The sequence below is a fragment of the Panicum hallii genome, chromosome 9 (genome assembly GCF_002211085.1).
Source record: "Panicum hallii strain FIL2 chromosome 9, PHallii_v3.1, whole genome shotgun sequence".
Classification (NCBI taxonomy): Eukaryota; Viridiplantae; Streptophyta; class Magnoliopsida; order Poales; family Poaceae; genus Panicum; species Panicum hallii.
This window is the reverse complement of record NC_038050.1, coordinates 55,876,532-55,903,314: the sequence shown is the minus strand read 5'-3', so window position 1 is coordinate 55,903,314 and position 26,783 is coordinate 55,876,532. Positions and strand designations below refer to the sequence as shown.

At 48.1% G+C, this 26,783-nt stretch overlaps 1 protein-coding gene across 1 annotated transcript; it reads right to left on the bottom strand.

The window, feature by feature from the left end:
• Window positions 1-14,226: 14,226 nt before the first annotated feature.
• LOC112876021 (GATA transcription factor 2-like) lies at window positions 14,227-16,093 on the bottom strand. The gene is made up of 2 exons (XM_025940050.1): window positions 15,372-16,093; window positions 14,227-15,211 (listed from the first exon to the last, which is right to left on the bottom strand). The coding sequence occupies exons 1-2, from the start codon at window positions 15,744-15,746 to the stop codon at window positions 14,477-14,479; spliced, it is 1,110 nt and encodes a 369-aa protein (XP_025795835.1). The 5' UTR covers window positions 15,747-16,093; the 3' UTR covers window positions 14,227-14,476.
• Window positions 16,094-26,783: the final 10,690 nt, after the last annotated feature.

The window sequence follows — 26,783 nt, the reverse complement described above, 5'->3', positions numbered from 1 at the left end:
AGTGGTCCTGCATTTTAAACAGTTTGTGTTTAGTAAACAATTTATTGGAAAAATACATCTGCAGGGAAAGCACAAAAGGAGTAATCACCTTTTCACATAATATTTTAGTTGTTTATAGGAATACATTCAATTACAGCAGTAGCTATATATTAGAAAAAATTTCGGAGTAAACAATATTTCTTGTGGTGTCTGTACAATTTCCATCATCATCCTCTATTAGCATCTTCAGCCCTTTTTCGAATTGACACGAGAGACAGCAACATAGAGTTGACCATGGGTGAAGACAGGTTTTTAAGATAAACACCAACAGAGGATAAAGTCTGACCCTGGCTCTTGTTGATAGTCATAGCTTAGCATATTTTAATAGGGAGTTGCCTCCTTTCCATTGTAAAAGGTAATTTTGTATTCTTAAGAGTTTGGCTAATACGAGGTATCAAAACTGTACGTCCTGTGTGCGTTCCAGTCATAATTTGGGCCTCAATAACCATATTCCCAAGAGCTGTAACAATGAGTCTTGTACCATTACATAGACCAATAGACTGATTTATATTTCGCAGCAACATAATAGGTACTCCTTTTTTGAGGATCAACTCATGTGTTGGGAAATTGTTGCCATTTAAAGAATTCAAAAATTCAACAAGGTAAAGTATATCCAAGGATTCATGACTACCAGGTGCTTTAGATATTCTATCACAGCTTAAGTACTGTTTTGCTTCACCAGGAATCAAAGATACAACGTGATTATTGACTAAATCAACAATATCATTAGTTGGTGTCAATATTGCTCGTTCTCGTAAATAAGATGCGTCCATATATTTTTCAGTCAAATCATTATAAATGCTATTCACAATACATGCAATTTTATCACCATCAGTCCTAAGTATCAGGTCTTCTGGTATTTGTATCCATGTAGCTTCTGATTCTCCTTGCTTTGAAAAAGCAGGAACCTTCCCCTCTCCAATATCAAGGATCCATTTACTAAACATTTCTAATTCTTTAGCTGCTTCCTTGTTTGGTCCAGGTGATTTTAATCTCATATTTGTTGTTAGAGTTAGGATTTGGACATTGGACCAGAGAGATGAATTAATTATAGCTGCATTAACTATCTGTTGCTGAGAACCATTTTCAATCACCGGTAATATTTGCCGTGGATCACCTCCTAGGACAACCACCTTACCCCCAAAAGGAATATTAACTGCTTCTTCAGTTTGAACTGAAAGAATGTCACGGAAAGTTCTGTCTAGAGTTTCAAAAGCAATGCGATGGGTCATTAAAGCTTCATCCCAGATAACCAAAGATGTTTTCTTTATTAATTCAGCAAGCATACTACCTCGTTTAATATCGCAGACAGCTCCCTCTTCTAAATCACATGGTATTTTGAATCTTGAATGAGCAGTTCTACCACCAGGCAAGAGCAAAGAAGCAACACCGGAAGAAGCAACTGTAAGAACTATGTGCTGGTGCGCACGAATATAAGAAATCACTGCATTCCATAGATATGTTTTCCCAGTTCCACCGTAACCAGATACAAAGAAGAAACCAGGTTTATTATTTAAAACGGTCTCTGTAATGCTGTAAAAAGCTTCAAGCTGCTCGTTATTTAGACTTACCATTAAAGTTTCAGATTCTAATAGTAGCTCAGATGTATTGTAGGAAAGCTCTTCATCAACAAGGCGATTACCAGAGTTACGATGAGATGATCCAATCTTCTTAGGTAGATTAAAGTCTTCTATTCTGCTCCCATTTTTCAAGAAGAGTTCAGATAAATTGTCAATCAAAAAATCTTTTAAGTCTTTTTCAGACAAATAAAATGCTGGGTTTCCAATTGTTTCACGGAATTGATATTGTATGTCGTCTGAAAGAAGACGCCACACTTTTTCAAAGAAAGCGTATTCATCTGTAACCTCACAAAATAAAAGCATAGTAACAAATAGTTGTCGCAACTGAGATGAAGTAGCCCAGCTAGCAGCCTCATCAAAAGCATTGTACCATTCTTGATCATTTCCCAATAAACCACGTGCATTGCAAGCTTGTTTAAATGTTTCATATATTATACCTTCATATGTTCTTACATCCTCAAAGCACGTAGCTCCCTTGACAGTCATAAGCAACATTCTAAGATAATACCTCTCACCAACACTCGGGTGGACATAGTATATGCGGCCAATTTTACCACCGAGACATCTAGGTTCCCAAGCACGTCTATCTTCCATCCATCGCCATTTTGATGGGAATTCTAAATATGTTAGTGTTCTAGCTTCTGGATATTGTGTATTCGCTTCAAACCATTGAGTCAACATTGTTCTTCTTAGGAATTCATTTGAAACAACTTCAACCATGTTCGTCTCTTCATTGTACACTATGTTATTTTCACCAGGCAAATGAACAGGGAGCCGTTCGACAGATGGGAAATGCCTATGTATATCATAACCAAATACTCGCCAGCATGCATCTTGTTCACATATATAACGACAATCAAGATATTCTTGCACCTCATTCCTAGTTTGGGCCGTCTCATCAATTGCAACTTCTTCTCCCTTTTTTGTGTGTTCGATATATGCTTTACTACAATCTAGGCCCTTAGTAACATATTTGAAAAGATATTTAATAAAAATTCCTTTGTTGCACCACTCAACATTTATATGAGCTTGAAATTTCATTAATAGGTATGGATTGTAAGGGACAACCCACCTATTATCCAAACGACATTGACCTTTTTGAACAAAGCGGCCGTTGTCAGGCCTTTTATAAACAGCAAAACCATTTTTATCAATAGTCGTTTCCGACTGAAAAGATTTAGGAAACCCTTTCGAGCACTTTCCAGTCTTCATGCAAGGAGATTTTGGGTTATCAGGCCCACAAGGACCATGAATCATATGTTCAGCAACAAGAGTATATAGCAGAGGATCTTCATTCGGGTCAGGAATTTCAGCACTAATAAAATTATCAATAAAAGCTGCCGTTGGAGTAGAAGTATCCTCAGAAACCCAGAAAATAATATGTGCATGAGGTAATCCACGTTTTTGGAACTCAACAGTGTGGAGGACTGCAAACAGGCTGAAATTCCTGTGTGTTTTATATACCTGCAACAACAGTCCCAAAAATATTCCCATTTCTAATGTCTTCTAACATTTCCTCTAGTTTCATGTTATATACCCGAACAATTATATCTGCCCTATCACTTGGTTTTTGCCCTGGTTCAAGAATTCCAAGAAACATTTCTGGCCAATTGGAGTTACATGTGAATGTGACAAAGAAGTCAGGTGGTCCGAATACTCTGCATATTGCTATGCCATCGTGGTAATTTTGAACCATGTATCTACGGCCACCGGTACGTGAAGCTGGAAGCACAGTTAGCTTGCCCATTTCACTCCCATCTATACAACCACGGCCAACAGCATCAGCAATACCTTGCAGATTTTCAATTCTTAGTTTGGATTGGTTTTTTAATACATACCATAATCTATTTTCGTCTATAGCAGCTCGAGCATCAACTTTGATTTGGCTAGATAGAAGACCATAACAGAGAAATGGGTTGGGATGGCCCCGACGATAATGGAAATTATATCAAAAATAATCTTGCATAGTTATTGTTTTCCTCTTCTTTTTACTGTTCTGTTCAGGACCACTATAAAGAACACCAACTTGGAAACCTCGCTCGCCAAAAGGGAATAACAAAGGATATTGCAAAGCCATATAGGCTGGGTGCAGTGAAGAAATACGCCTGAGATAACCAGACTTAGTTTCTATAATTATGTCTCGTTGGAAGGAATCAGCTGAGAAATCACCCACAATAAGCATTGCAAGCTGTTCAGTTGATGGTAGATTATACTGAGCAGGATCTCCCTCTTGAGGACCAACGATTCTAATAACAAAATTTTCATCACTGTGTTGTTACAATCGATCTCTAGCCATTCTGAATTTTTGTGCTAATGGATTATGAGTATCAAGCATTTGTATTAAACTGGAAACAATTGTTGGATCAATAGGATCAGTTGGCATTTCATCAGGACAGAGAGCATTAATCCGATTCTGTACTTCATTAGAGGTATCATATATATAGAGCTGCAAAAATTTGGGAGCATTTCCATCAGCAGGTAGTAAAGATCCAATTCGGTGATGTACCTGCCCACTGATTTTGAATATAGGAGAGCCACGACCATCATTAACAGAGTGATCTATATTTGCACCCATTGATGTAAAAGCAAATAAGCAGTTGTATTGTCTTATATTTTTCATAAATTTTTTTGAGCGTGAGCCACCATCAAACCGAGCCAATGAAGAAAGAGGTTCAGGCCTCGGTGGAAAAGGAGGTATGACAACTCTCCCTCCTTTACAGCAATTATTGTAGATGATTCTGTTTCCACGCTGGGAAGAAGCACACTTTACTCTCTCTTGAAACCAAAAAACAGCATGACAATGGGGGCACTCATAATCAGGTGAGCCATAATAAGATCTCCCAGTGTATGATTCTGTATTTTTTTCCCCATAAGTTAATATTAGATTTCTGCACTGAAAAAATAGCAAACATGGAATTGACCTAGACAATTCCATACCTTTCAACGCATCTATCAATTCCTTTGGAAAATGGCCACAATTTAGAGGGGCACCAGCAAGACCATTTTGTACTGAAGAGAAGTCAGCACACATTTTCCGAGCAATCATGCATTATTTTATTTATTTGTGTACCAACAATAAATTGAATTAATACCTGCTTGTTTCATTTTCTTTTGGTTCAAATATTTCCTACGCTTGTGGCGAGCTTCCACGGGATCAGAAACAATAGGTGTGTGTATAGCTGGAGTGGCTGGATAACAAATTGCAAATGTTAATTAAAAATGAATATAATTTAGTAGGTTTTACTTTCTGTAGTTAAAAAAACCTTTTTGCATTACTTTGGTTTCTATCATAGAGGTTGGAGTTTCGTCGTTTGCGCCCCCCCTCCATCTCAGTTTTGTTTTTTTCTCTACAAAGGCGAATTAACTATGTACTTAGAATGGTCCTATTCATTCCTATCATTTACTGGATATATAAAGGCGATGCAGAAAAGCTTTTGCCTGCAAAGCAGACTGCTCGTAAGCCACAGCAAAAAATGTGGTAACAGTAGTCCAAAAAAATTAGCGATGTCGAGGTATAACAAGCTCTAGTTGAGGCAATTCCAATTCAACTCCGCATAATATATCCCCATCAAATCCAATCTCGGCTATCAATGAGGCATATGGAAGGCAGTAATGTCTATACAAGGTAGCAAGAAAATCTACGGAGCTCCCACCGGGCGGAGTCCTACTGTTTACACATAGACAGCGATCTAAGGTAGTTACTGAAAAAAAATGGAAACGGGCATATTAAAGTGATGTACCTGAATAATTAAAGTAGAACCAAGGCACAAACGAGATGTGAATAGTTTGATAGATGTAACCTACCAGGTTTTCAGGGAGGAAGCTAATTAGTAACCTCCAAGCATTTAGTAACAGAATTTTATAGATGTAGTAGAAATAACTGAGATACACATAATAACTGTACAGGTACGGATATTAAGCAATATGAAGAACACTAATACATATGTAATCTAATCTTAACGATCACGAGGTACGCATGCACATAATTAGGGTAGTCTTCTCAGTGTAATCGGTTCATAGGTCTAGATTATTGTCACTTTATAATAAGCTAACTAACTGGTAAGCATCCCTATGTAATTAGGTTATGCCAGCCTAATTAGGTTACCCTTATGTATCCAGTCGCTAGACAAGATTAGGTTACTGTTTTTCGCACTAAATGGCCGAAAAAAACAGTTTTTTTTTGTATAAATATAGCATTGATTTCCACAATGACCATGCCTATACAACTAAATTAAAAACTCAGCAAACCATTTTTTTCCCTGCCGCTAACTAAAACACATGGAATCGGGAAATATGTGCAAATCAGACATCTCTATGTCAGGATATTTGAAGCCAACGCTAGAATGAGCAGCACTGTAAACATTACTCAATAAATATAAATCAATCATAAAGATCTTCAGTTCAGAAAAGTAAACAACCTGTTAAACCGAGTTCAATGTTCGTTTCAGCACTCAGTTATCCAAAAAACAAATGGGAGGATCAGATCTGGAAACTGTGGCGTTTGGAAATATCACGGACAGAAGATCAAGACGCGCGACTGAATTGCAAACCTTTGCACTCAACGAGCAGCAAAAATATAAATCAAAAGCTTGAATGTTTCCATAAGGACTAGGCGCGCAGACTTGAAAGAACAAATGGAAGGGGAATAGTTGCTTACCAAATCGATGATAAATCCCTCAGTAAGAACCTTGAACCGAGCGAACGAGAAATCCCGAGGAAGAAGCCTCAGCCCAGTGTATCGAAATGCAGGACAAATCGATGGGAAATCCCTTAGCAAGAACCTTCAGCCGAGCAAATGAGAGCTCTGTCCGAGTGAATCAAAATGCAGGAGAGAACCGCAAAGAAGGATGCCAACGGGAGAGTAGAGAGACGCGGGTTGACGGGAGCTGCTAGGAAGAGGAGCTCGCTGTAGGGTCTGGTGATTTGAAAGGTCAGTGGAGTGAAGCTCGAGGCGGGCTGTTCACTTTAGGACTCCACGCCACCACTTCAAGCATGGTGTGAATACGGAGAAAAATTGGTGCGCAGTTATTACCTCGGTGTGAACACTAAAGACATGGTAAACGGCGCTACAGTTTCAACCGTGGAGAACTATGCCCGCGTCTAGTTCGTAAAAAGTTGGGTGAAAAGTTCCTGTAGTTTCGTTGTTACTTGACAAATAATATCCAATCATAAACTAATCAGGCTTTAAAAATTCATCTCCTACTAATCAGTTAGACTGTGTAATTAGTTTTTTTTCAACTACATTCAATGCTTCATGCATGTGTCGAAAGATTCGATGTGACGTGTACTTTAGAAAAAATTTTGGGTATGGCCGTGTTTAGTTCGTAAAAAGTTGGGTGAAAAGTTCTTGTAGCACGTTTCGTTTTTGCTCGACAAATAATGTTCAATCATAAACTAATTAGGTTTAAAAAATTTATCTCGTACTGATCAGTTAGTCTGTGTAATTAGTTATTTTTGCAACTACATTTAATGCTTCATGCGTCGAAAGATTCGATGTGATGGGTACTGTAGGGAAAATTTTGGAACTAAACGGGGCCTATAATGTCCAATCATGAATTAATTAGGTTTAAAAAATTTGTCTCGTACTGATCAGTTATTCTTTGTAATTAGTTATTTTTGCAACTATATTTAATGCTTCATGCATGTGTCGAAAGATTCGATGTGACGGGTACTGTAGGGAAAATTTTAGGAACTAAACGGGGCCTATTTTTACCGTCCGATAAACATCGAATGGGCAGTAAAATTGACGCGGGTTCACAGGGGCCTTGTTTGGTTTGGGAAGAATTGTAGAGCTAGTGAATAGTAACAAACTTTGACCACTAATTATGATGTCAAACAAAGTCAGTTTACAAAACCAACTTCAGAACCCCGCGCTAGTGACCCTGAAGAATCTAATGAGCCTTTCGCGATTAGAGAATGGTTACTGTAGCATCACTATAGCTAATTATCAATTAATTACTGTCATTAAATTCGTCGCGAAAAGTTACACCCATCCCTAAAAAAATTTTGCAAATAGACTTTATTTAGTGATTCATGCATGCGAGATTTTTTTTTTCGGGATGTGTGCGTGCTAGAATTCTAGCATTGCCAAACAAGGCCAGGAGCTGCTAGGAAGAGGAGCTCGCTGCAGGATCTGGTGATTTGAAAGTTCAGTGGAGTGAAGCTCGAGGCGGGCTGTTCACTTTACGACTCCACGCCACCACTTCAAGCATGGTGTCAACGCGGAGAAAAGTTGGTGGGCAGTTATTACCTCGGTGTGATCTTTACCGTCCGATATACATCGAATGGGCAGTAAATTTTTTTGCTGACGTGGACACGTTCGTCGCGAAAAGTTACACCCATCCCTAAAAAAATTTTGCAAATAGACTTTATTTAGTGATTCATGCATGCGAGATTTTTTTTCGGGATGTGTGCGTGCTAGAATTCTAGCATTGCCAAACAAGGCCAGGAGCTGCTAGGAAGAGGAGCTCGCTGCAGGGTCTGGTGATTTGAAAGTTCAGTGGAGTGAAGCTCGAGGCGGGCTGTTCACTTTACGACTCCACGCCACCACTTCAAGCATGGTGTCAACGTGAAGAAAAGTTGGTGAGCAGTTATTATCTTGGTGTGATCTTTACCGTCCGATATACATCGAATGGGCAGTAAATTTTTTGCTGACGCGGACACACTGAGCATCCACGGAGCCGCGGGGGTCTCATATATAGAAAAGAAATATCCAATGCTCACCAGCAAACCATAAGAATAGTGGCGCTGGGGGATGCTGGAGGATCCTGTATCTCGGATGCAGTGCGTACGAGGAGAGAGAAAGAGAGTATAAAAATGAGAGAGAAGGTGCAAGGAAGTTATATACTCGCTGGAAGTAAATATGTAGCTTATTTTACGGTTTCATTCCAAAGTTTTACCGTTGCGGAGGGGGTGGCCGGATTTTTTCTGACAGGGACGCTCCGCCTGTGCATTGAATAATATTAATTGCGCTGTGAGTAGATTTTGCTATTGGATTGGGAGGAGAAAAATCCAATAGCAACCAATGGCTTGATTCCCGAGAGGTTTGAACAATCCCGGTATTCTATCCAAAAAAAACACCCCCGATCATAAAAGGTGGTCTACGTTTTTAGTCATTTGGTTTGCTTGCCTGGCTGTTAAACATGGTCATCGTTATTAAGGTATTTGCATTAATTGCGCTTCTACGGGTGGGGAGTAATTGGGGGCTCCGGGTCGGTTTAAATTTCCGCTTGCCGGAGTTGTGGGCGGCGGCGCCGGTATGTTGAATAATAATCAACACACTATGAGTGGAATAGTAATTATATAGAGAGAGAGGTTGTAACAAGTCGGAAAGTGAAGCACCTCCCCATTCACCGTGCGCGGCACTCCCGTTGCATGGCTGTAACACCACAACCCAGCACCACGTTATTTCCATCTTCGCGACTTCGCCTCTACTCTAATTCTTTGGCAGATAGCCGCGTCCTACAGTAAGTTTGGTTTCTTACGAGACTCATGGCAGAATTTACCGTTACCGTCGCCGGGAGGAAATCAAGTGGCAGACATTGTTTTCAACTCGTTTGCATTGATACATGTGTGTACTAAATAAAGAAGTCATGGCAAAATTTACAGCCATTCGGAAATAGATCTTAGACACTTTTTTTTGAGTGGAGACCTTGGACACATTTTGGTTAAATGAAAACAACATATGGATAAATTAATCTGACAAAAATAATAAAGATTTCAATGAAACCATGGATCACTGCAAGTTTCAGTGGGCTGCGGCCTTGCGGGCCTCGTGGACCACATATATGGATTGGGTTAAGAAGTACTCCCGGCACGAGGCCTCGTGTACTAACACCTCTTCGTTGTTGCTTTGGGACTTTTTTAAAAAAAAGGCTAAAAAAATTGAATTCGAAAAAAGGTGCCGTTTTGGAAAATTTCAAAAAATGGGTGCCTCCCGCCCGATCAACGGGCGGGAGGCGTGGGGCCGGCGACCTCTCGCCCATCCAACGGGCGGAAGGTGGCAAAATTTTTGCCAGGCCCCTCCCAAGGATCTCTTCACGAATAAGAAACTTTTCTTATTCGCGAAGAGGCCCCCTGACGCGGCTGCGGCAGCATCCCGCCCCTCCAACGGGTGGGAGGTTCCCCGAGGGGCATCCTGCCCTCCCAATGGGCGGGAGGTTACCCGGAGGGGCATCCCGCCCGCCCAACGGGCGGGACGTTCCACCACCACTATTTAAGCCCTCACCTACCCCAAATTCCCATATTATTCAGTAAAAATCAAGAAAAAAAGAAAGAGAGGAGAGGAAGCGGCGAAGCTCTGTTCACACGTCAGTTTGGAGGTATATTCTTGTTCTAGTCGTATAATTACTTGAAAATAACTATATTGTGTAATTTTGCAGATGAGCTGGGCATATCGGCAGGTCCGAAAAGCATACTCGCAGTTCGCGTCCGAATTTGATCGGATGCGGCCACAGGATGTCATCTGGACCCTGTACACCGCTGCGGCTGTCCAGACACGTGCGCCGCACGGGTTGTCCTCCCTCTGCACGCGCGACGAGGCGTACTGGCTCACAAAGGCGAACCTAGTGTTCGATATTGTCGTCGAGCCGTACTGCGTCGAGCGAATGATGAGGAAGTTCGGACGACAACAACACTTCCCTCTCCTACCTCGAGTGTTCCAGACCGTGCCGCGCAGCGTACACGAGTAAGTTTGTGATAACTCGTTTTGTATTGATTATATAACCGTAATTATGAAATAATGTTATTTTTCAAATATTTGCAACAGATATTCACGCAGGGGATATCATGCCAACGAAGTCAACTGGGTTGTCAAGCAGGAGTACGTAGGAGGGTGGCTAGACGCACCTGACGATGTGTGGGACGAGCCGCAGCCACACACGGAGGCGTCTTACGGCGCATACCTCCGCTTGGTACCTCACTCGCACGCGTCCGTATATCACTCTTTCACGTATTGATGACGCGGAGCATCAGCACCCGCCGACCATCTCGGACACGTATCCCGTGTACCGTGATCAGGCGCAGCGTGGCGCGGTACGTCTTTTGCAACTTCAATTATTAAATCTTTTTTATACAAAATCGATAACAATATTACTCTGCTTCACATTACTCATGCAGATCGATCTGATCAACTGCGTGGAGGTCGAAGCTGCATCTCAGATCACGTTGTTTGAACGTGGAGTACGTGTACCGGACGCACAGTACAAAGAGAGCTTTTGTCGGATTCATGACAACTTGACGCGAGCGTTACGTGCACTGACGTGTCGCAGCAGAGATGACGTGGGGGCCTCCAGTTCATCTCATGCGTCCGCCAACATGCACACAGCTGGCCCGTCGACCTCTGCAGCACCGCACGCAGCGTCCAGCGGTACTGCCGCCAGTTCGAGCTGTAAGTCCTTTATAATTGCTATTTCGATCAACTTTGATTTACACGACTAATTTTGTTTATTTTTATAGTCATGCACTTGACGGTAATGGGGCCTCCTCCTGCAAGAATGGAGCCTCAAACGTTTGGCGCCTATGCTCTAGGAACGTCTCTCCCGTCAGGTTCGACGCCAGCTGCTCCGTATTCTCAGGGCTATACTCAGCATGCTTGGTCGATGGGAGCTTCTGCACACGGTGGTCTATTCGGTGTGCCGGACTGGGACGACTAGGACTGCGGCTCCGTCAGTTTCTCGGAGTTGGTGGGCGGCGGTGCCGGGCCTAACATCATTGGTCCCTCCCAGACGTATGACGCTCCAGCTCCACATCCCAGGATGACCCGTTCACGCCGGCGCCTCCTCCGCCTCGTCCTCACCGTGCTCCAGATGCACTCACGTACTCGGAGGGGCACATACGCCGACGGCCTAGGATTAGGGGGGAGGACCAAGAGAGCGCGAGGTCCGGGACAGGCGGAGTAGATACTCCTGATTCGGTGGATTCTATATATTTAAACTGTTTTTTGTATGATACTATTTTATTTTTAATGGGTTGATGTATCGTACTATCGTAATATTTGGATTCTACGTTGCAAAACGTTATCGTTTAACTATCTTCATACGAGTTTTAGATACAGTAATCTTCTTCGTAAAATTGAATTAAAATTTTATATGTATACAAAAAAGTATGGCGAATATATCTTGTATTTGAAAAAAGTATAAATTTTAAATAGTTTGTAAAACATAAATTCGAACAAAAAATAAGAAAATGGGAACTTTCCGCCCGTTGGGCGGGCGGGATGCCTCGGGGGCCTCTTCACGAATAAGAAACTTTTCTTATTCGCGAAGAGGCTCTTGGGAGGGGCCTGGGAAAAATTTTAGGACCTCCCGCCCGTCCACGCCTCCCGCCCGTTGATCGGGCGGGAGGCACCCATTTTTCTAAAATTTCCAAAATGGCACCCTTTTTCGAATTTAATTTTTTAACCTTTTTTTTAAAAAAAAACTCTGTTGCTTTGCCTCGTTTCGGCCCAAGTAGCCCGGTTAGCTTCTCCGGTTCTGTGGCGTCGGAAACATTTTCCATGCAAGTGGGCCATTGAGTCCGTCCTTGCAGCGAGCGAGCGATCGACACGGGCTCGGTAGTTCCGTCCACCTCGCCGTGCACCGGCGGACTGCTGACCCCAGCAGCCAAGTAGTGGCAGCGAGCGCAAGCCAATCGAGCGCCGGCAGGGCCTGGCGCGAGGCCGCCCGCACTTCAACGTCGGCGCGGCGAGAAATCCAGGGCGCCGGCGGAGCCGACCGGGACAAGTGTCTTCCCGGCACGCGGCCCTGGCAAGTGACCGCGCCTGCATGGGCAAGTGTCAAATCGAGCAGCTGCACGCAGCGTGGCAGCCGATAACTACTTCCGGGGCCGTGTCAGCCCCAGCCCTCTCCTCGTCTCCGATCCGTCTCCGTGCAAAGTCCAGCAGGACCTCGTGTTCGACCGGTTCGCATGCGCTGGACGCGCCCCGCCGATGTTCCTCCGTGCTACGACGACGGGTCACTTCACCGGCAAATTAAACCATCAGAGTTCCTGGCGATGGGGCACATGCGTCACGTCAAGCTAGGAGCCGCAGCGACTTTGAGATCAGATCAACAAGGGAAGTGTTGCCCATGCTTTCCTTAATTTAACCTGTAACCCAGCCGAAAATTGGATGCATCTACCTCTGAAATGGGAAATCCTCTCTCAATGGCATCAAGGTTGGATCGTGTGAAATCACTGGCTGTTAACTTGTTATATTTAGCATCTAAGTGAACCGTGATAAAACACTCGCAATGTCATTTTCCCCCCTGAGATACATGTAATTTTGCTTTTCAAAATTTAAGGTTACTTGCAATTCTCCGTGCTTTAAGGGCAGACCCAATGCAGTGACTAGAATGATTTCCATATCATTTAATTTAATATGATGCCATGTAGGCTGTTTTGCTGATTTGGCAATACAATAAAGAGGAGAGAGAGAGGAAAAGTCTAAGAAACTGGGTCTCATGCAAGAAATAGTTTCCTGCACAAAAATTAAAGTTTAAGAAACTACACGATACATATTGGGATGGATATCACAGATACCAAGATAGAATTAAATAGTGGGAAGGAAGGGGATTGGTAGAGGGAGGAGAAAGGTCATTGGAGGAATTTATTTTATAATCACGATTAAAAATTATACATTGAGAACTATAATTTTTTCATGACATGTCATAAACACTACCGTATAGTTTTTTTTGGTGGGGACTGTAGTCATATACCTGGACACCGTCCACAAAAGAACTGTGTATAGCTACGACTTTGGGAGCACAGGGGACATGATTGTTTGGTACGGGCAGCAGTGCAGCCAATCAAACGCGGCACAATATACGGGCACCCGGAGACCACGCCCACATGGAAGTCGGCAGAGGTCGCATGCACATCACACACACACGCTCCATGGCCACAAGGGGCTCGGCCCCAAGCCCGCTTTACTCGCCCTGCCTTTTGCGCAGCCCCACGGCGAAAACAGGCGCCGGGAAAAAGTCGGAGGAGAAAGACGATTGCATGATGCTAATAAGTGAGGAGAGAAGGAAAGATGGATGATGATGATCATGATACGGAGGAGGTGAGGGGGGAGGGGGAGCACGGTCACGTGACCGGAGCATCGCCCACTCTTTCCCCTGCCAAAAAGGCCGCGATAGGGCCAAGTCACGTGCTGGCCCACCCACCATTCCCGGCTCTCTCACCCTCCCTCCCTGTCCTCTCGTCTCCCTTCTTTTCCGCCATGGAAAAAGCTTGACCTACCGGTGAGGAAAAAAGAAGCATGGAGTAGTAGGAGTAATAACCACGAGGAAAGCTAGCCGCTGCAACCCGATGAGAGCAAAGTACTCCGATGCAGCTAAGAGAAAGGAGAAATCTCACCTAGAAATAACAGAAAACTGAAGGACAAACTGATGAGCATACATACAATGCAAGTATCCTAGAGTTTCCGTCTCTTCGAAACTTGTCGAGGAGATCTGTCACTCACTTAAGAAGATGGCACTCGCGCTCGCGGTGCACGCATACACGTACAAGTATGGAGCAGTGCGGACGGGGTGCGCGCCATAACTGATGATATGCTCGCTAAATCACAATCAGGACCATCCGTGTACGCGATACATGGCGTTTTTAGGCGCGTGATTGCTCACAAAGCGACCACAATTATACCAACAGAATTCATTGATCTCTCATAGAACTTGGAAGCGGGGAGGTAGTAGGTACCAACAATTTAATAGTAATTAACAAAAGGAGAAAGGAAAAATATCTGGAATACGCATGGCGATCGATCGAAGAAAGAAAAGAAGAAACGGCGGCAGAATTTCGTTCGCAAAAGGATCTAGAGGGCTCCATGCATGCAACGCACGGCCAGCTCCCCGGGCCGGGCCTCTCCGGCCGGCTGGCTATCAACACACGCCGTAGTCGCGGAACATGAGCTCCGGCCTCGGCCCGGCGGACCCGGCCGCCGCCGAGGCGGCAGCGGCGGCCGCGGCCGCGTCGCGGTGGCTGCCGCGGATGAGGATCAGCTCCTTCTGGCGGCGCAGCTCCATGACCTTGCGGTGCGAGTTCGAGTGCTGCGTCAGCACGAACGTGGGGCTGGCCGCCGGCCGGTACTCCGGCATGAGACGCCCGGACTTGAACCGCACGCCGCACGCGTTGCACAGGGTCTTGGGGCCCAGGGGCCCGGTCCGCCACTGCGGCGTCTTCTCCGACGCGCAGTGCGTGCACCGCCGGACGCCGCCCTCCATGCCCACCTCCGGCGCGGCCCCGCCGGGGCCCGGGCTCTTCTTGCCGCGGCTGCCGTTGGCGCCGTTCGGACGCCCAGGCTTGTTCGACGACGGGAAGTCCGAGGACGAGCAGGACGATGATGGCGACGACTGCGACGGTGGGCGCGGCACGAGGGAGTGCCACGCCGCGGCAGCCGCGGCGGTCGCGCGGGACCGCTTGCTACGCGCGCCGCGGCCGGGCGCCGCCGTGACGCAGCTGTCCTGACCGACCGAGTTGCCACCACCGTTGCCGGCCGCGTTAGCGGCAGCAGCCGCTGCCATTGCGGCATGCGCTGCCGACGAGTAATTCGGCATGTCGGAGTAGGAGTCGTCCACGAACTTGGATAGCCACTCCAGCTCCGCAGCTTCCTCGCTCTGCATCATCATCATGTATCGCGCGCAATTGTTCAGCGATCTCATGTCTCTCAAAGTAGCTAGGTAACTAAGCTACCAGGAAGGCAGAAACACATTCATATAGGTAGCTAGTGATGTAGATGCATGCTGGTTTTGCGATCGCTATTAATTTGGTGCTTACGGGTATGTAGAACTCGTCGGCGAAGGAGAGGAGCGACGTCTGGTGATCCGACGAGTTGGCGGTGGGCGACGGCTCACCCATGGCCCCCGAGTGATGCCCGTTGTCCGTGGCCGCGGCCGCCGCGGCGGTGGGGAAGAAGTCGTGGGCGCCGGCGCCGGTGGAGAGGTCGAGGAGCTCGTCGACCCGCATGGCGTCGCCCACGGGCGGCATCCCGTAGTAATGGTGGTGGTGCGGCGTGGAGAAGCTGGCGGCGCCGCTGTGGTGGCTGCTCATCGGCGCGGTGGTGATGCTGGAGGCGTTGTGGTGGTGGCCGTGGTACGTGCCCATGCCCATGCCGAGCTCCACCCCCATGGCCATTTCCCACTCCGACGCCATCGCACGCGGGCACTAGAGCTAGCCGTACGGCGTGGTACTTAAATTGGCACTGGGCAGTTCCTTGAGGCCGGCGAGCGAGCAGTGACAGTGTGCTCGTTTTAGTACGAGCTAGCAGCTAGAGCCTTGGTAGTAGCTGTGGCGAGAGTGAGAGGCGGGAGGAGGGGAGGGAGTGGCGTGATGAGAGGGGGAGAGGTGCGAGGAGGGGGAGAAGAAATAGTGCTGGGCTTTGGAGGGCTCCAGTCACTCGATCACCAGTAACGGAGCAAGGGGTTGTTGCGAAGTAATTAATATAGAGGGAAGCGGGGGAGGGAGAGGGAGAGAGGGGCGGAGCTAGCTAGTGGCGCCAGTGCATGTGTGTGCACAAAACTATGTTTGACAAAAGCTGTGCAGAAGATAGCATTAGGGGGGTGCGATTAGGGGGAGTATAGAATTAGCGTGCAGAGGGAGAGGAAGCTGCAGCCCAGCACGGCAGCAGGCCCCAACGTGACCCATCCCATGCACTGCATCCATCCTCTCTCTCTCTCTCTCTCTCTGCCCACCCACATTCATATGCTCCACCATCTCTCTCTCTCTCTCTCTCTCACCCCCTTACCTAGCATAATTCCGTTAGCTACTGGCTGTACTAGTAGCAGCAGTCTCAGTATTTTTTCTTTTGGAGAGAGAGGGGGTGGGGAGGGCCGGGGGAGAAAGAAAGAAAGAAAGAATCCTGTTACTTTAACCGTAATGCATGCACACGACCACGTGACTCCATGAGCTGTAGCCTGTGCAAGTGTCCATGGAAGTGGATGCCGAAGCATCCTGGCGGAAATCAATGCTGCTCACCTCGCAGGGGCATTCGTACGCGGCAGCAGGGGGAAAAGTCTGCCACGCACCGAGAATGGTTAATCGGTCAATTTCCCTCTGTCCTCTCCTCCGCCCTGTCTATCTACCCGACCCGACGGAAGTGACTGCCTGCCGTTCCCGGAGGGCGGGCTCGATTGGCTGGCGCCTTCGCCGCCTCGGCCGCTCGTCTTTGCCGGTCTCGGCATGCAATAAAGCCGCCACCCCCCCCCCCCGCCGTCAGACGGTGGCCTGCCGCGGCGCGCGCCCGCCTCGACGGATTTGGGAGCGGAGGCCCGGCCGGCCGGGCTCGCCGCGCCGGACCCCCTCGGGGAATCTTTCTTTATCCGGGGTGCGGGCGGAGCAGAGGCCAGCTGCGCCCGCCTGCGCGCATGCTTCGGTATGCGGCGACTGGGCACATGCGCCATCAAGGCCGCCCGGCCGGCCGGCGTGAGTACGTCGACGCGCAGCGAGCTAGCTAGCGTAAAGGCGAGCCTTCCCGCGCCACCACACGCTGCTTGGCCGCTCCGGCGAGCGCAGCGCTCGTAATAACTCGCGGTCGCCGCAGCGCAGCACAGGATCAGAGCGCACCGCGCGCCGCTGCGACACTAAATTTTTCCGATCGAACTGCGCTAGCCGCAGGGCTCCGCAGCCTTTTCGGTTAACGATCGCCGGCGCCGGCTCGTTCGAGCGAGCGAGAAAGTGAGAGAGGGCGCGTGGTACGTGGCCTCGTACGGTGAATGGATCATGGGCTCATTGATTATTACTGGCTGTAACCCAGTTCGTTTCCACCACCCCAATTAAAACCGGCCGCGTGGGGGCAGCTAGCTAGCTTGCTGCAGGTTGAAAAGAAAGCTTCCGCGCAGATGTGCACCACGCAGTAGCCAGTACTGCGACAAAGCCCGACACGGGACATGTTGACACATGGTGCCTCTGACACACGCGGAATATTGATACGTGAGCTAATGATGCGAAGCTGTCGTTTTACGCGCACCCCGCCCTCTCTCTCCCCCCCCCCTCATGTGTCATGTAGGAGGAGCGAGGAGGAGAAGTACTGCAAACATTTAGGTGAAGCCAGGGATCTGCCCAGATTTCTCCTGATTAAAGTAACTGGTGGTTCGTTAAAGCGCCCGTTAAACTTTTAACCTAGTACACTAGTACCCTACCCGCCCAGTAACCAGCGGCCGAAGTAACAGCTGGTACGGTGCGTAGTACCACAACTGCTACATAGTGAGCCCAACGTAACATACGGCTGCTAACGCTAGCTAGCTGGCAAGCTAGTGAAGAAAAAAAAAACAAGAAAGAAAAACTCTCTATAGGCAAAGGATCATGTTCGTGGGAGCTAGTCAAACTGGGCAAAAACTAATGATCTCGAGTGCGTGGGGAGGCTCCATGCCTATTCGATCCGTCGAATTAACAAGAGGGAACGGTGCGCCTGCCTGCCTGCCGGGCACACCGCACCGTGCGTGCACGCGATCGGTCACACGCCGAGATCACATGCCTAAAGCGCGCCGCCCGCGCGGGGCGCATAAGATAAGGAGCACCACCGGGCGGGCGGCATAATTCGTACGTGCCACCGCGCTGGCCGGGCCGGGGACGCGCAGCAGCGCCGGTCGACCGGCCTGGTCCGCCATCACAGCCAGCGAGCCCCGCGGTGAGCTGTCCCGGCTTGACTACAGCTAGCTTCACTGACACTCCTGGGTCCGGTCAAAAGGCAGCAGGTAGTAGCCGGTGGTGCTTAGCTAGCCAGCCAGCCAGCCAGCCAGCCTACATCCGGCACGCCTCCTACTGTGCGCCCAAAGCGAAAGTAGGAGAGGGAGCAGTGGGCAAACTGGCTATGCTCCTAGCTGGTCGTCATGCCATACGAGGAAGATGTGGGATTAATCTTTCGTGCATCATATATGGACAAGAAATGACAGTGGTAACTGCTGGGCGGCGGCAGCAGCAGTAGTAGTAGTATTGACACTCGTCAGTGACCTGATGAGAGGAGATAAAAGGGGGTTATGAGGTGAACCAATTCAACGGGAGGAGGCCACCGGAGTGGCGTTTACGTTCAGGAGGGTCCGGATAAGATAAGATAATGTTACTGCATGCAACATATAAACATACTCCTATACTCCGGACACCGGTCACTTTCGCCTGTGTGACGCACTGACAGCACCCCCATGCAGTAATCAATGATGAGGTGAGGTGAGAGCGCGCAGGGCAGGGAATTTAACGACGCCGGGTGGGGCCTGCTGCTGCTGAGGAATCGCATTGGCTGGTTGCGGTGGTAGTTACCGCAGGTAAAGGGCGCGCAGGTTGACGTCAAGGCAACGTGGAGTGTCGGCGCCCACGGGGACCCCCTGCCCGCGCGCCCCTCGGCTCCGGGCCTCTGGCTCTGCCCCGGCCGGCCAAGTCCCCACCACCCCCGCGTTTACTTTCTCTCCCCCGAGTGCCCTTTCCTTTTATTAACTCTTTCACCGTTGCCCGCCCAGTACGACGTGCCGGCCTTGCTTCTCTCACCTCGTCCGTCCTCTCATGAGAGAGATGGAGTTCACGAATCACGAGCCGGGGAGGAAGAGAGAGAGAAGCATGGTGCACGTTATCCGTCCACACACACATGGCGACATGGGGGCACTCGTAGTGGAGCAGTACAAGACATGAGCAGTGACTAGCTGCTTCCTCTCTTTCACCGCCGGGCCAGTGCCCAGGAGTGGGAACTGGGAACGAAAGCGCCCGCCCGTGCATGGTAAATCCCAGCCGTAAAAGCGACAAGAGATAACAATGCCGGCAGGTCTCCGTACTTGTGGCGAGGGAAAACAATAATACTAGCGCGCGGCCACTTTTGTTGGCAGCGTAATGGCCGTACCACCACCGTGCGAGGCTGGGCCGCGCTCTGCAAGCGGTGAGAAATTCCCTCCCTCTCACCACTCGCCATCTCTCCCATCTCAGCCCCAGAAAAGCCGGCGCCACCGCAATAATCATACCCCCTGCACGCTGCCCCCCGTCCTCCGGTCCGAGACGTGGACGCCCGTTTGGCCGTTCCCTTTCGCCCTTCCGTACAACGTCCCCGACCCATTGTGCTATGCGTGCTGCGAGCGACCTAATCCTCCCTCGCCGCTCGTTACCTGCTCATATATAGCTCTCGTTCGTTGCAAGGATACACAGTAATTGGGGGGCAAAAATACGGCTACAAAGATGATATGAAATTACGAATGGATTGTATAAGTCGCGCAGCATCGCCGTAAGAAAATTTTATTATGTATGCAGACATCTACCGATGGCATAGCTAGCGCTATCCAAATCAGAGACAAAATAACACAACTCATTTAGTGTGGTCTAGGGTTTGTCTCGGGCTGTATTAGTTCGAAAACATGTCTCCATTTCAAGCAACGACAAGGAGCGTATGGCCGCAACAGTTTGTGCCTTGGCAATAATTAGCACGAATACGGGCGGCATGTCGGATATCTCATTTTCTCAGCTAACATGTACGGTCGCGGGACTGTCATCGTTAACGAATGATACGGCTGGTTTCGTCCGCGCTGATATCGCCAGTTTTGAAGGAAAAAAACACATACTCTCGTCCCGCATGCATGGTGGGGGGCTGTGGCAAGCAAACTAATTAGAGTCCCGAGCGCTGCACAGGGAACCACTGATAGGGTTCATGATGGGTGGGATGGTTGCCATTCTGCGACCACATGAAGGACCACACGGCGGGGGTGTGGAGCAGGGCAGTGCTGTCTCGTCATGGACATGAGAAGTGCACGAAGATGGCTCCTGCTGGCTGTGCGCCCCCGTTCACTTGCGTCAAGGACCACCCCTCTCTCGCGTCCTTCGTCCTACACCCACCACCACTCAATCAAAACCATACGCACCATGCGTACACCGGGAGGCAGACACCCTATATAAGGGCGTACGTGAAGCAGAGCTGACATGTGGGGCCTAGTTCGTTCTATCTATCTATCTATCTATCTATCTATCTATCTACTAGCTCGTTAATGCTGCTTCCGCGACATCCCGTCGTACACCTATCGTCGCCATGCGTTCATGCATGGTACAACGACATGATGGTATATTTGTATGGTTCTGACTTCCAGGGAGATGAACGAAGTTTCACCTACAGGGTATATAAATAAAAAAAAAAGTTGCAGGGAAGCTGTGTCCAGTACACCCGGCGCTACTTGACGGAATTAAATAATTACTCTCGAGCCGCAGCTTAGCAACGAAATGCCTGACAAAGGCCAGTTGTTTACTAGCAATAATGGCATCTATACACACTACACTGCAGAGCGCAGAGCATCAATTATTTTTGAGTACCGCCCGTTTTAATACTTGCGACACATGAAACATACAGCTCCGGTCCCCCTGTCAGATGCCACCCTCGCAAGCGCATGCCTGCATGGATACGCCAGTACGATTTCTGCCCAGGAAGAAAACCCCATTGCATTTTAATTTCGTGAAAAATAAAAACCTCCACCTCACAGCTCCGTTATGAAAAGAGGAAAACTCTGTTGCAGTTTCTTTCTTTTTCCGAGAGAACTCCGTTGCATGCAATTTCTCAGGACATGGCTATCTGCAACCAAACGGGGAAGAGTGAGGCCAAGGGAAAGCGGGCGGGCGCACAGCGGGGTCGTGGGGACGGGCGCGCGACGCCGCGGCAAGAGCCAAGGGCGCGCGAGGAGCCGGCTCCGCTCGGTGCGCGCGGGGCGGGCGGGGGGGGGCATGCTGCGTGCATGCGCGCGCGGCGAGTGCGTGCCGGTCCGGTAGTGCGGCACGGCGACGGCATCGAATCACGTGAGGGCGACGAGGATCCCGAGGCGCGGGCGGGTGGGGGTGGGGGTCCCCGGAATCCCCGCGGCACGTGCCCACTCGTGCTTACGCAGTTCCGTCCCCCGCCCACGTGACGCCCGGCCACCCCGCAGCTAGAGCGCGCTAGCCCGTCAGAATCCCCGCGCCCGGATTAGTTAACGGATCCCCTGGCCAACCGGCTGCCCGGAGCCAGCTTGGCACGGTCAGGTTAACAAGCAATCCCCTCTCCCTCCCCTACAAAAACCACGGGAAATAACCGGCCTGACCTTTATTCACTAGAAAATAAATAATAATCGGCCTGACCCTGACGACGGGCCGTGATGCATGGCGCTGTTGCTCGACGGGGGTCGCGGGGCATGTGTCGGTTGGAAACTTCGCATGGGGGCGCCCTAGGGCGGAGCGTCGCGGCGGGGCGGGCGGGCGGGCGGGCTTGTGGGTTTTGATGAGGGATGGGGACGCGTCCCTTTCGGGCCTCTGACACCGGCCTGCTGGGCATCACGTGGCGGTTGCTTTCGCAGGGCCCCTGCCGTACCCTGCCACGTGTCGGTTGGCGGCCGGGCAGCGCGCCATACCTCCGGCCTGCCGACGTGCGCCGGCAGCTAGCTACCGAGCTGGGCCTGCCTGCCATCATGCGTTGCACGCCTCTCCCTCTCCTAGTAATAACCTCCTCAATTGTCCCGTTTTACTTGCTACTTGCACTCGTGACATGCAATGTAACCACATACACAAGCGATCGAGTAGCGGCTTGATGAGAATGTGTGCTGTCCTGGCCGCCGGCTGTCTCACTGACCTCACTCACACACACACACACACACACAGCTACCTCGTCAGGCAACACCCTCAGTGTCAGTGGTAGCTGACCTTCACCGGCATCTTCTCTTCTCCGAGATGCTGACCTTCACGTTTCGCCGCCGCGCGCGCGGGCGCCCAGAGATATTTGCAGCCAGCGGCCCCAATGATTCCGGATGGGAAAGCAGTTGTTTTCGGGGCAGTGCAGATAATCATTACTCGCTGGCCACTCGCTTACAGCGAGCCCCGTAGATAGCTCTCGCCGGACCACCGTCACGTGGCCAGCGCCCAGGCGGAGCCGGGCTCGCCGCCGGGGGCCGGGTGGGGGTGAGCGTGACGAGGCTGGTCCTAGTTTTTGCCCCTCTCGTTTCGCCATCGCGCTGCCTCACCGCACCTCACCTCGCCGCACCAGTTGATGTGGCCCTCCTCCTGCTCCCCGGCCGGCCTCAGCTCCCCACCAATACAATACGCATGGAGCCCGGCCGGTGGTGATCGTAGCTACTAGCTAGCTAGTACGAGTAGTAACTTGCCGGGCTAGTCCGTACCGGTGCTCTGGTGGTGGCAATGCTCTGTACATTTCTCTCCGTCTTACCTACTACTGCCGTACGTCTCGCAAACCGAGACGAAGACGAGACGAGACGAGAGGAAACTTGGATATTTTCTTTATGCACAGGATGCTGCGAGCTCAGACAAACAAGAAACGGTCTGGTTGGGCTCTGAGTGCGGGCGGTAGCTTTCACGCTGGTTGGGGAGCGCATTGAAGGGATCTTTTCGTTGCTCCCCTTTATGCAGGCTTCAGTTTGTGCGTTGCGCTTGCTTGCGGGCTTGGATAAAGCTGCCGCGCGAGCCTAGGCCCGTGCATGCATGTAGGTGGGAGGAAAAATTTATTCTTTTCGTAAGGTCTATTTATATCGAACATACACATCATGCTTTTTGAAAAAGGCTTATTTGAGCCGGATTAAGCTCCTTTTTTGTTTCTCCTAGAATAGACCTTTTCAGTTAGGCAAGCAAGGGCCCGTTTTTCCTACATTATGAGCTAGGCAAGTTCGTCCAAGCTAGACACCCATTTGGTTCATAGCTGCATCAACAAATAAGATCCTTTCTCACCAGCCACCTAGATCCTACGTGTAGGGATTAGAGTGTCTCGTAAAACACTCCTTTTCCAACAAAACTGTATGGAATCAATTTTATTTGCATATATAGTGGCATTGTCATGTTTGGGTCCATGATTAACTTTGTTGGCTACTTATAAATTGGAGAGTTAAATTGGAAAAGTCGTGGCATGCCATTAAAATTTGCAAGCTATTTAGGTCTACAACAAGAAGTTCCCTTAAATAGCAAGTATATGACCACTAAAAGAAAATAGCGTAATTTTGTCGGCCAGAAACCGTCGAAAATAGCCCGAAAGCCGTCGAAAATAGCTATTTTCGTCGGTCGGCCGACGAAATTAGGCCGACAGAATAAAATCGACGAAAATAAGCGCATTTTCGTCGGCAACCGACGAAAATAAAACTATTTTCGTCGGCCGTCTTGGCCGACGAAAATGTGCACCTATTTTCGTCGGCCAGTCTGGCCGACAAAAACGATGGTAGTATTTTCATCGGCTGGACAGGCCGACAAAAACGACCGCACATATTTTCGTCGACTAGTGTAGCCGACGAAAAAACTGGACACGCTGCAGTATTTTCGTCGACCAGGTGGCCGACGAAACCTAGCCGACGAAAATACTGGGATCCTACTAAAAAAACAGCTGCATATAATAGCAATTATGAAACACAATCATCCATAAGCATCCATAAGCAGTTACTTAACATATCCATAAGCAGAATTATGAAATACATCATCACACAATCATCAAATACATCCAATAAGTACAATCATGAAATCCATAGTCTAAATGGCATATATATGTCAACGAAACGCGAAAACACAAATCAAGGAGGGGTAATATTATGTCCGCTGCCGCAGTCACCTCCAGAAATATTACGGGCTGTCGATGGTGGCCTGGACGGGCTGGCAGAAACTCCTCGAGGATGAGTACTTGTCGAACCCTGATTATAGATAAAGTTAAATGTATATAGTACGTATATATAAGAAAATTTGAGCATTGCTAGTTATACGATAGAATTACCACTTGTGGAGACAGTATATGCATATATGGTACAAAAGTCGATGGTGGTGGAGGAGGCGAAGGAAGAGGTGGCAAATTAAATTGTGAGCCAAGGGTAACCGCTAGTATTTTCTAAAAACCGATAATAAATCAAGTATCTTATAGCAATAAAAAGTGCATAAGGACATGAAAAATTATCAAACTTGCATAGTACCTGAATCTGTCGTTGCTGAGCGAAAAAACCTTGCATGTACTCGTGTTGTTTCCTTGCCCACTCCTCTTGCCTCTGCATCGCCTCTCTATGTTGCTTTATCTCCTCCTGCAGTCGACTTTCTTTTTTTCTTTCCCGTTGGTAGCTCCGAGAACTCTGAGAGGACTGAGAACACCTTGCCTCACTCAAAGCACCACTTGTATCAATAACGCCATTCAAAATGCTGAACCTACCATGCTTCTTCCCTCCCCCGCTTGAGTATAAGGCACCGATATCCACATCACTCCTCCTCCAATCGTACTCCTCCCCATGACGTGCCACCATTTCATCACCATATCTCACCTACCATTCAGGCAACCAATAATAAGATAATATTCAAATCATCACTTAATTGAAATTAAATTATTTTACTAACCAGAGTCTGTGCGGTATTTTCACTGCAAAGCAACTCTGGCTATGTAGGATCTGCGCCGTGGTGGCCTCGAATGTATGTCTCAATATAGCTTGGGGCCACCCCACTTTGTGCCTCCTGGCAAAAAAGAAATTGTGATATTGCAAGTAAGTACATAATAATCAAATTGAAATAATAAACACCTACCATTCGACGAGCCAAATGAAGGTGTCCATCAGCCCCATATCTTTGTGTAACCCATGGTCCTGCTTGACGATTAGCTCTCTTCATCTTGGATTTTTCCATAAAGCTGGGTGAAGCCTAATAAGCACAAAGTGCTCGCCAAGCATCTGGATACTTTCTCAACCAAGGCAAACCGCTAATATCAACTTGAAGGTACTCATCCTCTCGGAGATATATCTCAGAAGCGCCCAGTTTCTTGTTCATGTCTTGCAGCTTTATTTTTTTATAGTATAAACAAACACACTGTATACGAGCATTGGACATCATATCCCTTACCACCTTCGTCGCTGCCTTGCCGAACACAGAACGAGCCCTAGCTTGTAGGCACCGCTCCTCCCCCTCCGGCAAACGATACCTCTCCTAAAAAGGAAAATAAATTAGTTAGACAACTTATAAATGAATCAAATAGATAGTAGTTATACAAGTTAGACAAGTTATGATAAAAAATTACCCAGAACTCATTCCAAACCCTCGCTGCAGTCGTGACGCCCTGATCATCCGATTGCAGCTTATAGTGCTCCCACTTCAATGCAGCCTGAAGCACACCTTCAATTGTGACCATTCCTGGGTAGTGAAATCGACAAAGTGTTCCCAATGTTGCATTCACAGGTCTTAACCTATTTCTTCCTTCCCAACAAATGTCGTCCCACAGCCTACAATTAGAGCATGATAGCCATTATGTTTCTTACTTGAACTATATAATGTATTAAATGAAACAATCACAACAATAAAATAGATTATTTACCAATCCCCATATGGCCTAATCTGTCGACGATTTGCCGAATTGGTTGCTGCAGGAGTCATCACATTGTTGCCTCTAAGTCTAAATGTATTGTATTAGTTAGCTAGCTCATATAAAATTTTTCATGAAATGATCATAAGTACCTAAACATAGGTTGAGCAGCAGTATCCTCCTCTTCCTCCTCCTCTGCATCTCCATCTCTATCCTCGCACTCTTCTCTGTCCTCGCACCCATCTCCCTCTCCACCTCCATCTCCATCTCCATCCACATTCACGACATATTCTTCCTCATCCGCACCCCTACCTTCCTCTTCTTGCTGTTCAAAGACAAGTAGATATTTAGTGTTATTAATGAAATAAAATTACACATGCAAACTACATATGACTAACTTGCACAGTCTCATCTAGACATCGCTGAAGTGCACTTCTTCGGCTTAGGTGAGAACTGCTGCCTCTAAAGAGAGAAGACCTATCCGAAGATACGGAGCCATCATTCTTCTTTGCCTGACTCCTTAAAGATGAGGATACATACTTCTTTCCCTTCAGAGAGTGCACAAATGACCTCATCCTGAAAAAAATGAAATATGGTTAGTTAATATCATATAAAGCAATGGTAAATAAAAGATAACAAGTTTCATAACAACAATTAGCAAATAAAACACTACTAAGAAAAACTAGTTTTTATATCACATTACATGTTAAAAGTCCTTGGGGTCATCTTCTTCAGCTACGGAGTCACCATGAGTAGTACCATGCCTATATGTTGTCAACATTATTTTGCTTGCACGATGTGGCCTTTTTTTCTTACGGACCTCAGAAACTATTACACCACCGGTGTCACCATCTAATCTATCATTTATCATAACCTTCATCTCCAGGAATAGACAATCGACCAGGAGGACATACTCTCTGAACAATCCACCATGGTTCTAAACTTTCCGA

What these genes read in the sequence shown, in the direction of transcription:
- LOC112876021 (XM_025940050.1), bottom strand. Translation starts at nt 15,746, where the DNA reads ATGGCGTCGGAGTGGGAAATGGCCATGGGGGTGGAGCTCGGCATGGGC. An exon ending in CCGACGAGTTCTACATACCC is followed by an intron (nt 15,212 to 15,371) that starts GTAAGCACCAAA and finishes ATGATGATGCAG; the next exon opens with AGCGAGGAAGCTGCGGAGCT.